A 12,890-nucleotide genomic window follows, 5' to 3' on the forward strand; every position below is an offset into this window, starting at 1 on the left:
AGCAAAAAAAGGTCCAATAGAAACTCAAAGAATGAGTAAGACAAATCTTTGTCGACTCTCAAACCCTTTTAGCTCTGATACCAAGTTGGAAGTTAGGATATTAGGGTTAGAGAGGAAGAAGAAGAGAAGAGAGGTAGGGAGAAGAAGGAGAGAAGTAAAGAGAAGAGAGTGATAGAAAGGAGCAAAACGTGAGTGAGTTCTTCCCTCACCTCACCTATATTAGATTCAACTAATACTTTAGGGAATTATATATTCCTCCCTAAGGGAGGTGAAAGAGAAAATAAAAGAAAATACATATAAGGACAACTAAACATAAGACAGTTCCTAAAGTACCCCTATTACATACATTCTAACAAATGGGAGATTGGTGAGGACAGGTTTGATGGATTTAGGGCGGGTAGGAGTTGTGGTCGTGGGAGGTAGGGTTTTGAGGATTTGGAGTTAGTGCCAGAGCCCGACCGAATGGACAAAGACTTGGCAACCACTATTCGGTGGGAGGCAGCAGCAGCAGTAGTAAGGGGCTAGGTATTACCAATCACCAAAGTAGCAGCAGGAGAGGTGGCAATCTCATTTGCAGCAAGAGCCTTCAAATCTAAAGCATTCAGGACATCAGTCGTGGCTAGGGGACAAACCATGGTGTCGGGAGGGTAAGAGGCCATTGTAGCCTCAGCAAGGAGTAGACCCAGTTGATCAAAGAGGGGAGCCGAGAGGCCTTCAACAATAACAGACGGCACGACATAAGAGGTCACATCTGGAGAAGTAGCAGTGGCGTGAGATGTGGCAACAGTATCATCAGGGACAGCAGAGGGCGTGGCATTGATGGTAGTATCAACAGGAGCAGCAATCGCAGCAAGCGTCTCATCGGATGTGGCAAAAGCAGTATAGGAGGCAGTAAAGGGGCCCAAGATTTGAGGACCATCTGCAGAAGAGGAGGCAATAGTAGCAAGCGAGGAGGCAACAGAAGCTCTCGAGGAAGCAAACATGGCGGCGACAACGACAATAGCAAGTGTGGTTGCAATAGGAGCAGGCTTGAAGGCAGCAATGGCTAGAGTAAGGGCAGCAATGGCAAGAGGAGTGGATGTAGCAATCCTAGAGGTGGAAGTAGCAGAGGCACCTTCGGAGGAGGCACGAACTGAGGCATTGGGTTGGCGAAAGGCTAGAGGATGCAAGAGCGAAGCGGCGAGCACATGCTCTGGTGGGAGACCAAAGGGTATCAAACGGGAGAGACCGAGCAAAGTGGTAATGGACGACGAGGTGGTAGCAACGGCGAGACCGAATGGAGAACCTACAGAGGAATAGCGGAGGGGGGACGAGTGGGGAAGAAGCTCTCGATAAGTTAAAACGATAAACCAATGGGAGGACATGGGTAGATAGATTGAGGCAGTCAAGTGAGTACCGTGTGGCCGGGTTAAGAGAAGTGGGTAAGTTGGAGATGGATGTAGGGTGTGAAGGAGTGTGACGAATAAGGTCGGCCAGGAGAGTGCAAGTCAAGGTGGATAAGGGGTTGATGGGCTGGAGAGGGTTGATAGGCCGAACAGGATGGGATGGTGGCAAAGGAGGACATGGGATGAGGTGGAGTTGTCAACATCACCTTAAGGGAGGTGGAGAGGCAAGGATAAAGGAGGATCTAGAAATGTGTAAGAGGGGGTTGCTAGAACACAGATGGAGACAAAAGGTAACAGAGAGGGAAGAGGAGTGAAAGGAAGGAGGGGAAGTGAGAGAAGGAAAATCTCGAAGATCGATGACAAAAGGGCAGGCAAGGTCAGCTGCAACTCAAGGGGTAGGCTAGAGGAAGTCCAAGGAGACATCTCACCTTCAACGTTAGATGAAGATGGGGACAGCAGCAAGGTAAAACAATTTTTCCCAGAGGTCAAAAGAGAAGGGTCTGAAGGGAAAATGGAAGCAGGCCTGACAGAGGGATCATCTTGGTGCCATCCGAGTGCGATTCCGAAGGTTGCGATGTTTCTTCCTCCCACGAAGGGTGATTGGAGATTTCCTTCAAAGGAGACGGGAACCTCAGCAGAGCGTAGACCAGGCTCAACAACAAGGAGACTTTGGAGCACAAGCCAAGGTATGGTGGCCAAAAAAGTAGTAGATGGTATACTGGGGAAGGAGACATTCATAGTAAACTTGTTGGGTGAAGGAGAACCCATCATCAGTCCAAATGGTGACAGATTTTTTGGGGCGTTCATCAGCCAAGAGCTCAATGCAAATATGAGCAAGCGGTCCATGATACGGGTTCGATGATCTAAGTATAGGGGCTTGCCAGGAACAGAGCCGACAGTACTCAAGCCCTGGGGGCACCAAAAGTGAAGGGGGAGATTCGGAAGAGAGACCCAGATGGGTATAGTCTTGAAGTCGATTTTGTTGACTAGTGAACTGGTCACAGTGTCTTAGGAATATAGGTTTTTGACCCACTAGCCATGGGCCTCCTTCCAATGCAAATTTCTTTCCATCTTCATCAGAAAACTTGAATATGAACAAACCATTGTCAAGGAGGAAATTATAAAAGGTATGGTTAATCCTCCATTTCTTAAAGAGGGAGGCCTTAAAAATCTGAAAGGGAGGTTGGCTTCCAAGGAAGTAACCAATCAAGCAATTTTCCAATTAGCAATTTCTGGCTCCAACAAACTAACAAGGCAAGCACCCACTTTTTATCTTCAATGATGGAAGGGGGGAAGAAGAACAGAGGGTACCCATTGCGAGAAGGGTAGTAAAAGGAAGGGAAAGCAACCGTTAACCAAGATTTGGGAAGGTGAGAAGGGGATGGAGGAGGGAGGCGGGAGGCGAGAGGCGGGAGGAGGGGTGGCAACAGGGAGGGTAGGAGGAGGAGAGGGGAGAGTTCCAGGGGAAGGATTTCGGCTGTAAGTACCACCGGAGAGGGGTCAATCATGGTAAGGTTACATGAGAGTGGGAGGAGGGGGAGGGTCAGCGAGAGCTAGCAAGGTTCATTCTTCTTTGACTTAATGTTGATTTTTTATGAATTGCTGTGGCTTAATGTTGATTTTTTATGATACGAGGTATATGTAGCATTAGCATACTAAATAATGTTAGAAAAGAGAGAAAATAAACCAACATCAATTCAACTATGCTTAAACGGGCGACTTGTTGCCTAAACGTTTAGACAGCCCTCCACCGCCTTGGCGTCGTGCCAACTATGCTTTTGACTATCCAAACAATTGGGAGTTTCAAAGGAAACTAAAAATCACTATTTTAGCATTCTATTAAACAAATCCAGGAGGTTAATACAAACCAGAATGTGGATTTGGGGTATAATGATGTCTAAAAGGCATGCATCTCAGAAAAACACAGTATATGCAGTGGCTATTTAATAGAACTATTCAACTTAATATGACCTTTATAGTTGTCAAGGCGATCCAAGGCAGTGGAGGCCCCCCCCTAAGTGCTAGGCAACCTAGGCGACCACAGCGCCAACATGTTATTTTTTCCTCCTCTCTAACATCATTTAGTATGCTACAACATATAACTTATATGTTAAATTATTAAAACAAATAAGTGAATGACAAATTAACCACCCAAAGCATAGATGGTAATAGTAATGGTAATGGTATAATCATAGTAAGAGAAAAAAAAAAGGCAGCGGAACTAATTAAGCAGGCTTGGGCTATCAATATATGCTAAGTTGAATTCAATTTCCAGCACCTCAACATGAAGATATATCATAACAGCAAGTATAACAAGTGAGAAATGTGAATGCACAATTGCAATTTGCAAAACAGCAAATAAATTAAGAAAAATTAGACGCTGTAAATTAAATACCTAATATAGACGACAGTAAAATTGAACAGAATCTGTCCTAGGCAGTAAAAAAGAAGAAGAAGAAGGCGATAGAAAAAATAAGAGTCTAATGATGAAATCAAAAGTCTTCTATTATACTCCTTGGTGGTACGCACTGAGTCTACCATGCAAATCAACACCAAAAACACAGGACATTAACAATTGATCATAAAACAGTCATGTGTTCCTTTTAGAAAGAGAGTCATATTTCCATTTTCCATAATATTTCTAAAGTTCATTTACATGAATACCTTAGGTACGTCACAAAAAAGGTGATACAGGATATAGGTGAGGTATGACTTTTTTTTTTTTTTTTTTTCAACCTTTTAAACAAGAGAAAAACTATACGCACTTATTAAATTTTGTTTTAATATTACAAACTAGATGTCAAAATTATTTGTGAAATGCCTCATGTCACAAGGTCAACTTTTTTTCTTCCATCACATGTGGCACACTGGAATAGGTGCAAGAGGGTCCTTCTGATAGAAGACCTTGCACCAATCAAATCACAAATGTCAACCTAAAAACCTAAAAACCTAAAACAAGCACCGGAAGTGGTCAAATAAGGGTTAAAGTTTCAAGAATGCCAATTCACTAATGGAATGTAATGGCATATCTGCAACATTCTGTAACTTTGAAATCACTTTTCAAGGCACTTCTCCTCATAGTTGTCAAGGCATCTGAGCGCCTTGGTCACCTTGATCGCCTAGGCGGGCCTTGGACTCTTGGTCGCCTTGCGTCCAGGCCCCCTTCAATGCCTTGGGTCGCTTAGACGCTGTGACAACTATGCTTCCCCTTCTTCTTTTTAAGCTGAAATTTGACTTGTGAGATGGATGTGGGATTCTATCCAATGGAGCTACCCATGTTTGCCAAAACAAGTTTTATTACATGAATCATGACCCATTAAAAAAAATAATCATGTTATTCAGGTAAAACTGAACCATCTTCCACACTGGATCCGATACCTAGACCAATCTTCTCAGGTAAACAATGGTTTCCTCAAAGATTTTTAAGGAATCAAAGTATATGTTATCCAGTAAGAAATTTCATCACATTTCTAATACACTAGATCATAAACTATCATGACTTGTTCTTTTTCTACAAGGAGAGTCTACAAAAAAAAGGTGTTGTACCTTTAGTGAGACACTCAACTCTTTCAAGGATGCACTCCATGGTTTTGTCCCCCAGTTAGAAGGGAAACTAGCAGCACTCATGAAGTTTCCTGCCAAACATACAATACAAGCCATGTTACAAGAACCTAATCAATTATTGCAAGGGCAAGGATCTTGAAATAGAACTACACCAATAAAACTTAAACTAACAAACCATGAATTTCTGTCAACAATCATGCCATAAACAGAATAACATTACCATAAGAATCTGTGTGTATATTGTTTTTTATTAATAATAATCTTTGCAGAAGTTTTTAGAGATACATAGAATTGCAAGAAAATCATTTAAGGCATGAACTATGGGGAGGGAAAGAAGAAAAAGAAATGAGTCAAGAACATTACAAATTCTCAGGTGGAGTAATTGCTAGCCATCTTATATCAATTTTATTGTGTTTCTCATTGGTAAGGTGACTGATAAGTCAGTACATGCAATAGTATTTATTTTATTTAATTATATCAGGGAATTTCAAACCAGCACTTCAAGTGGCGGATTCAGCGACTGAACGCTGTTCAAAACTATACATGTATCATAAGGACAATATGTAACCCTTCTGATTAAGTAGAAAACACTCACAAATGATTGAGATAAAGCATCAATGCTCAAACAGTACATAAGAAAAATTACGAGGAAGCAGTTACTTACGTGATATGTTTCGACCAGTAAATGAAGATTGCCCTTCTTTAACAAACTGAAATCCCAAACACCTTCATGATTGTTTGGAAACAGAGTGAATTAAAACTCATTCTATTTAAATTCTAACAATTCAACAATGTTCACTGCTTTCCACATAAATCGCTCAATTTTCTCTTTTTAATTCTACGGACACAAGGATCCCTCCTTGCTTGGATAATCACACCTCAGACTATACTAGAACATCAAGTAGAAGCAATATATGGAAACAATACTCACCAAAGTAACCCAAGAATGCCAAATATGTAAAATACGGATTCCCAGCCAAAATTTTGGATAAGAGGAGGAGCCAAGAGAAGCCTACAAGAATTTTAAGTGTCAAAAATGAGTATTAGAGGCAAATCTTCATCTTATTAAATCCATATACACAGAAGCACAACTTTCCTCTCATAGAAACAAATAAATTGAAAACTTTGGAGAATACGTGCTCAGAAAAGAGAAGAAAATTCAGCAGTTGTATAGTGAACACAACAATGCCTTTAAAACAAAGAATTTATCTTGTCATATCCTTAGCAGGCCATTTCCATTGAGCACCTGAGTTCCATGTGACAGCTTGAAAGACATATTTCAGATTCAAGTTTTAACACTTTAAACACCATGTTTGTACAACACTTACTAGACTATGCAAATCAAATCATATAGGCTTTGTTTGGTTGCAAGGGGAATGCAAATTTTTTATGTAAAGTGGAATTTTTTTCCCAGAAAAAATAAATTTAGATGTTTGATTGCAAGGGAAATATATTTTACATGTGAAAAAAATTTCACATAACCATTAAAATTTCCCTTTTTATTTCCCCACCAAAATAGGAAGACAAAAAAAAAACCTTTACTTTCTCCCACTCTCGCGACTCTCACCCCACTCCTGACTCTCAACGATCTCTCTCTCTCTCTCTCACGCGACTCAATTGCGTTTGTTTTGACCAAAAGACTTTGGATTTGAGCCAGATGGAGCATTACTGTTGGGTTTGTTTTGACCAAAAGACTTTTGGAATGGGCCTTTCAGTCGTTTTCACTTGTGATATATTTCTGTTTTCTTTGTGAACATCTTTTATATTATTTTAAATATTTATTTATGCTGCATTCATTTGATATATAGAATGAAATGGTTTATTTTGGTTAGTGATAGAACATAGTATCTGATGACATTTGGTTTGATTTGGTACAAACCTTGAATGACTTGATTCACATAACCAATATAAATTTTGAGGAGCTGGGTGAGTTCTGGATTGAAAAGTACTCTCCCCATCTCTTTTGAGGAGTTTGGTTGGATTATTATTTTTTTAAAATTTTACATCTATTTTACATCAATTTTACATTCAACCAAACAACTATAGTAAATTAATTTCACTTCACTTCTGTTGCAACCAAACAACTCAAAAAGGGAAAAAAAAATCACTTCACTTCCCTTTACTTCACTTCACTTCCCTTCACTTCCCATTTCCCTTGCAACCAAACGCAGCCACAGTGAATGTCTTAAGTATTAACATAAAGTACCAATTTTGGTAGGGAAAAAGAAAAATAGGACTGCCCACTTCCAGATTTCTCAACTTCTCCCCATCTAGTTGTATATTAATGGTTACGTTCTCTTAGCGGGGAAAAAAAATGGTTATGTTCAATAAAAAATTTCACTTGTAAATATTTACTCTGTACCACTTCCATTTCTTGCTTATCTTATAAGTCCTAGTCGGATGCTCTTCCCAAATATTTTAAATTATCAATGATCCTTCAAGACTGCAGCTAATCCAACCTAAAATTATGAGAATTTTGAAGTTTGAAAATAGGCCAAGACTTTATCATTATATGGGAGAAACTTCAAAATTTAAGGAGTTGATTTAAATTTTGGCCAGTAAGAAGTGTAGTGCTAAAGGCAAAAATATAAAATTTGTCTCTAACAGATACTTACCCATGGGATAGGTTGGCAGCTAGCACTACAAAAACATTAGTGCTATGCAGAGTGGTGTGTAAGGTTGTGTGCACTTGGTAGACCTGGCCACATTGTTGTGACTGCATGTGGTTGCGAGGTGCGTGTGTATGTTCATATCTGCTTGAGTTCAAGTGATGCCAAAAGTGAGTTAAGGAGATGAGCGAGTTGGGTTCAAGTTTCGGACACCACTGATTAAACCCCCCCCCTCAATGGCCATCTCAATTCAACGCAGAATAGAACTTATGAGTCATACAATGGAATTGTGAGAGAAACCTACCTGAGACAATAAACAAATATCATGGATAACCAATTTGGTTTTATGCTAGTTAGATCAACTACAAAAGCTATTTATCTACTTAGGAGAGTAATGGAAAGATTTAGAGGATGTAAGAAGGATCTCCATATTGTCTTTAGTGACTTAGAAAAAGATTATTATAGACTCCCTATAGAGATAATTTGGCAACTAATATATAACAGAAGTGTTTCAAGTAAATATGTGGGTATAGTGAAAGATATTTATAATGGTGTGGTGACTAGTGTAAGAACTGTGGGGGACAGGGTAGTGAATTCCAATTACTTATTCACCCACAAAAAAAAAAAAAAAAAAAAAAAAAAAAAAAAAAAAAAATCCCAATTACAATTAGATTACAAGAATCAGCTTTAAGCACATATTTGTTCACATTAATCATAGATAAGTTGACAAGAGACATTCAAGATCAGATCCCTTGATCTATGTTTTTTGCTGATAATATTATGCCAAGTTGGAATTGTAGAGATCAACCTTGGAATCAAAAGTTTTAAGATACGTAGAACAAACACAAGTATATGGTGTGTAACTTAGTAACAAAAGGACAAAAAGTGAGGAGGTGAAAATTGATGATAGGGAGCCAACGCAAAGTGAAAATTTTAGGTACCTAGGTTCAATCATAAATAAAGAAGATAATATTCCAGTCAAGTAAGCCCTATCTGAAATGTAATTTAATAATACAAATTATTAAATTTCAATAAAGAAAAAAATTACTTGCCAAATACTTCAACGATCATACCAAGTTATACATTAATTTTTAGCACTCCAGAAATTTTCTCAATCCACAAATCTGCTAACTGTACCTTCCAACCAAAATAATGTGCTCTTAAGTTGAATGATTAAAACACTTTCATTGCAAACCTATCCAAAACGATTATAAAGTGAAGGCAACCACTAACAGTTCATATTAGCTCCATTTTCATGAACTTCAACAGGAGTCCTTGGGTCTGGACATCAATGCAGGTTTTAGCTATCAATAAAATTGTTGTGTATTCTGATACATTGATAAATTGTTGTGAATTCTGCTCCAATCAATGTATCAGATTAAAACAAAGAAAACATATACCTCCCCCTGCAAGGTTGAAGAAAATTAAGGGCCAAGTCATGAACATTATGGTGATTTAATAACTTCTTGAAGACGGTCCATGAAGAGATTTTAAAGAGCTTAAAATTATTAGTTTATCAATTTAGGGACTATACTTACTTTCCTTTTTAACAGATTTCATTATAGATAAATCATAAAGTGAACCGTCTGAAGCACCAAGATTTTCATACATTTACCGTGGATATTTTTTATCAAGTGCAAGTGGTAACATCCATAGAGTACAAAAAGAAAAAAAGGTGCCATCATGCACCATCTCCACCACCATATTTGTAAGAAACTCACCCTAAGACGCTTCCTACACTCAAACCACCAAAAACAAATGCTACTGCACGTGATCTCTCTTCTAATGGAATTGACCTGCATAAAATGAAGGATCAGTCAAGTCAAGGGAACAGAAAATGTATATATAATCATCTCCCAATAACACCAAAAATTACCCCCAGCATGTTATTCCAAAAGGCAAAAGCATGACCAGTAAGATCACATAATAACCATGTGACAATCAAAAACCTTATAACTGGTGTAGACTTTTTACAAAAGAGATGCTTGTAGAGGAATTTGAACCATCAATTTCTTTATAACCTATTTGGTGATCACCTTGGCGTCCTCACTCTTTTCTCAGAGTCGAGTATTGCATTAAATAGAGTGTATTGGTAGAAGAGGATTTATGTGGCCAACCCTAGTAGTTGAGATAAGGCTTAATGAGTTCAGTTGATTCGAGACTATTCTTTTCCTCGGCTGTTTTTTGACTTTGAGGGGTTCTGGCCTCTCTTGTAAGGTGAAATAAAATTAATCATCAGTTATAAGGAGGGAAAAGGGACTAGAAAACAGTAACCTAATGAAAAAAGCTGCAGAAACAAGAACAGAGGAACTACAAGAAGAAGCAAGAAGCTGTAGCAAAAATAAATAAATAAATAAATACTGCCATCAAGACTCAGAAATTAAGGATTAAAAATTTTCTGAGCTGTGGAGCTTTAAAGCAGAAAAATACCCAAAGGCAAAGTTTGCACTAGCACATTTATAAAGGAAATTAGTTTCTAAGAAGGACAAGAAAGGGGAGAGAAGAAGAGACTCTGTAACAGCTCCATTCATGAAAAAGTGATTTTTTTCTCCATCACCATTTAGAGTTGGAAATCAGTTAAATAGTTCTCAACAACATTGAAAATGCTCAGATCACCTTGGAAGAAGAGGAAAACAGAAAGCATGAACCAACCATACGTCTCAAAAAAAAAAAAAAGGAGCCATTGGAAACAGAAAAAGATCTTACAGCCTGGGTTTTCCAAAATATCAACCTGAAATAATTCAACAAATTAAAATGTTCCCAAATTCCGTTTTGTTATCCTAGATTCTTTTACCTGGCTATGAGGTCAGTTGCAGCTGAAGGGGAAACACCCTCTCCTATTCCAACCTGGGCTTCTCAAGAGAAAGAAAATGTTAGTAGAGATCCTTATATAGAATGGACCATGCAATCTATTAAAAGCAACATAAACCCTAGCAAAAAGACGTATAAAAGTACATGAAGATCATACAAGGAACACAAAGTGTCAAATCTTCATCCATGCAAGAGAAGGTAGACCACTACAAAGTACCCAGCATGCAACCACTTCAGAACCTACATAGAAGTATTCTGACATAAATGACTTGGATGAAAACCAACATACCAAAATCCTCGACAAGACAAGTCCAGGCATAAATCCTGCTACAGAAGGAACGAGCATTGTCGCCAAAGACCAAGAAAAAACTCCAAACTCAAGAACTTGCCTGCAGAAAAAGGGTACGCAGCATAATCATGATGTAGGTCCTCTACCTAGTAGTTGATTGACCCCAATAATCAGATAGGTTTCAGCGAATGGAATTGAAATTTAAATCAAGATGGGTAAAACCCAAACACGGTTACACTTTTTAACAGTTTTTAACCAAAGCGAATACCGTTGGTTAGGCCTCCAAAGTAGGCCTTAACTTCGAACCCTGTACACATTCTAATCAGAACTTTAACCAAGAAACAATCTAAGCCAGATTTCAACTCTTCAAAGCATCATCAATTACCACAATAAATTTTATTTTCTTTAAAAATTGAAACATAGAGTACCCAATAAATTAAGAGCAAACATAAGGAGATTCCAATCAGAAACTTACCTTCCACCAAATATCTTAGCAAACCATCCACCAGGCAATTGACTTAAAGCATAACCCCAAAAGAAAGAAGATTGCACCAATCCAGCCATTGACGAGTTCCACCCAAACTGGTGCGACATTGGAATAATGGCGACACTCAAATTCACCTATACGATTATTCATTAAAGATCAAGAAGAACACGAGGATAACAGGAATTGAAACACAACGACCATAAAATCAATAGTTATGAGCATAGAGTTGTATGCAAAATTTTGAATTTCGCTAGAGGAAGACTAAATATTACCTTATCCATATTACAAATAACAAAAGCCAGGGACGTAGTGCCAATGAGCTTATACCGTTGAGGGAGATCTTTCCACGGAGGCCATCTCCAGTAAAAACCTTCAGCTCCATAACTGCCAATAGTACTACTGGTTTGATTCTCAGAACCTGTAGAGGCAACCGTCTCAGCTGATTCTCCAACTGGAAGCAGACCACCAAGAACTCCGGCCCTTTCGGTCTCTTCATCTGCAACATCTCTCTTTTCCTTGATGCTACACGAAGCTGTGAATTTGAAGCCTCGCTTTGAAGGCAAAAGATGTGGCTGCGGGAGTTTCAGACAAGTATTGAAGATGGGGCTTTGGAACTTCGTATGGTGAGGGAGAGTAAACCAGTAGTTCTCTGTTCGAAGAGAGAAATTTGCCATTTTTTTTTTTTTTTTCCTTTTTCGGAGCGAATTACAAGAAGTTCGGTTTTGCCTAAAATGTTTCGGAGGACGTTAGAAAGCCGTGTGGAACTCGTTAAATGTCCCAGAGGAGCAGAGCGAGCCACGTGAGTTTGTACTCAGGAGTGGCTCCCATTTAATTGGAATCTTTGGTATAGAACAGGTTTCGGATGCCCTTGTAAACACCTTTCGATTGGAATGTTTTGCACTCGAAGGAGAGCCATAGCTGATGGGCAACAATGAAAGGTTCGCGACTGCCATACGAAGAGCAACAATGAAAGGTTCGCGACTGCCATACGAAGAAGCATTTCTAAGAAGTAAGAACAATGCATTGTCATCGGCCGAGGCTTTTTAGAAGATAATGCTGCATCACATGAAAAGGTCTAACATCCCTGTGGCACATCCAAGCTAGGGTAGACACCTAATTTTGTCATCATCCTCCGGCTATGATAAAAGACAGATCTTGGACGTGAGTTTTGACTTTTGATCAACAGAAATGACGATTGACTGAGAAAACCCAAAAACATTCCCCATCTGCCTGAAAACCCTGGAAACCCCGCACGGGAAGGAAGAGAGTTCAATTTTGACTTTTCATATACGAAAGAATCCGGTCAAGATGACTGTACAGATGGAAAGTACTCGGAAATACGATTCCAATGATATATGGTACGTCAAAATCGGACCGTCGGATTTCCCGCAATCTTCCCTAGAAAATCACATTTTTTTCGTGCACATGTCGTGCACACCAACCAGCCAAGCCAAGTCAGCCAGCTAGCCCAACTAGCCAAGCCAGCCAGCCCAGCCTACCTCGCACTGCCTGCACGCCCTCACCACATGTTGTGCCCACCCCTACTGCCTGCCCACGTGCCCCCGCTGAATGGATTGTGCGCCCCCGCCACACACTACGTGCGCCCTTGCTACATGGCCTAGGCGCCCCCGCAGCCTGCCCGCGCCCCCTCGCTGCATGGCCAACGCGCCCCCGCCGCACGTTGCTTGTGCCCCTGCTGCATGGCCTGCATGCCCTGGCCGCATGGCCTACGTGCCCCCGCCGCA

The 12,890-nt window shown here is 39.7% G+C and overlaps 1 protein-coding gene across 3 annotated transcripts in view; it reads right to left on the reverse strand.

The window, feature by feature from the left end:
• Positions 1 to 11,911, reverse strand: part of LOC122065911 (probable anion transporter 6, chloroplastic) — a 59,140-nt gene extending 47,229 nt beyond the window's left edge. The window contains exons 1-8 of one of the 3 annotated variants that reach the window (XR_006136159.1): positions 11,418 to 11,911; positions 11,134 to 11,279; positions 10,659 to 10,758; positions 10,353 to 10,405; positions 9,280 to 9,354; positions 5,881 to 5,961; positions 5,614 to 5,675; positions 4,932 to 5,020 (exon numbers count right to left, since the gene is read on the reverse strand). Coding sequence is in view for 2 of the 3 variants with exons in the window: in XM_042629741.1 (XP_042485675.1) it covers positions 4,932 to 5,020; positions 5,614 to 5,675; positions 5,881 to 5,961; positions 9,280 to 9,354; positions 10,353 to 10,405; positions 10,659 to 10,758; positions 11,134 to 11,279; positions 11,418 to 11,819 (1,008 nt within the window). In the remaining variant the exon portion in view is untranslated. The remainder of the gene's footprint in view (positions 1 to 4,931; positions 5,021 to 5,613; positions 5,676 to 5,880; positions 5,962 to 9,279; positions 9,355 to 10,352; positions 10,406 to 10,658; positions 10,759 to 11,133; positions 11,280 to 11,417) is intronic. The other 2 variants (XM_042629741.1, XM_042629735.1) reach the window with 2 other exon arrangements.
• Between the last annotated feature and the right edge of the window lie 979 nt (positions 11,912 to 12,890).

The sequence above is a fragment of the Macadamia integrifolia genome, chromosome 2, assembly GCF_013358625.1.
Source record: "Macadamia integrifolia cultivar HAES 741 chromosome 2, SCU_Mint_v3, whole genome shotgun sequence".
NCBI classification, from domain to species: Eukaryota; Viridiplantae; Streptophyta; class Magnoliopsida; order Proteales; family Proteaceae; genus Macadamia; species Macadamia integrifolia.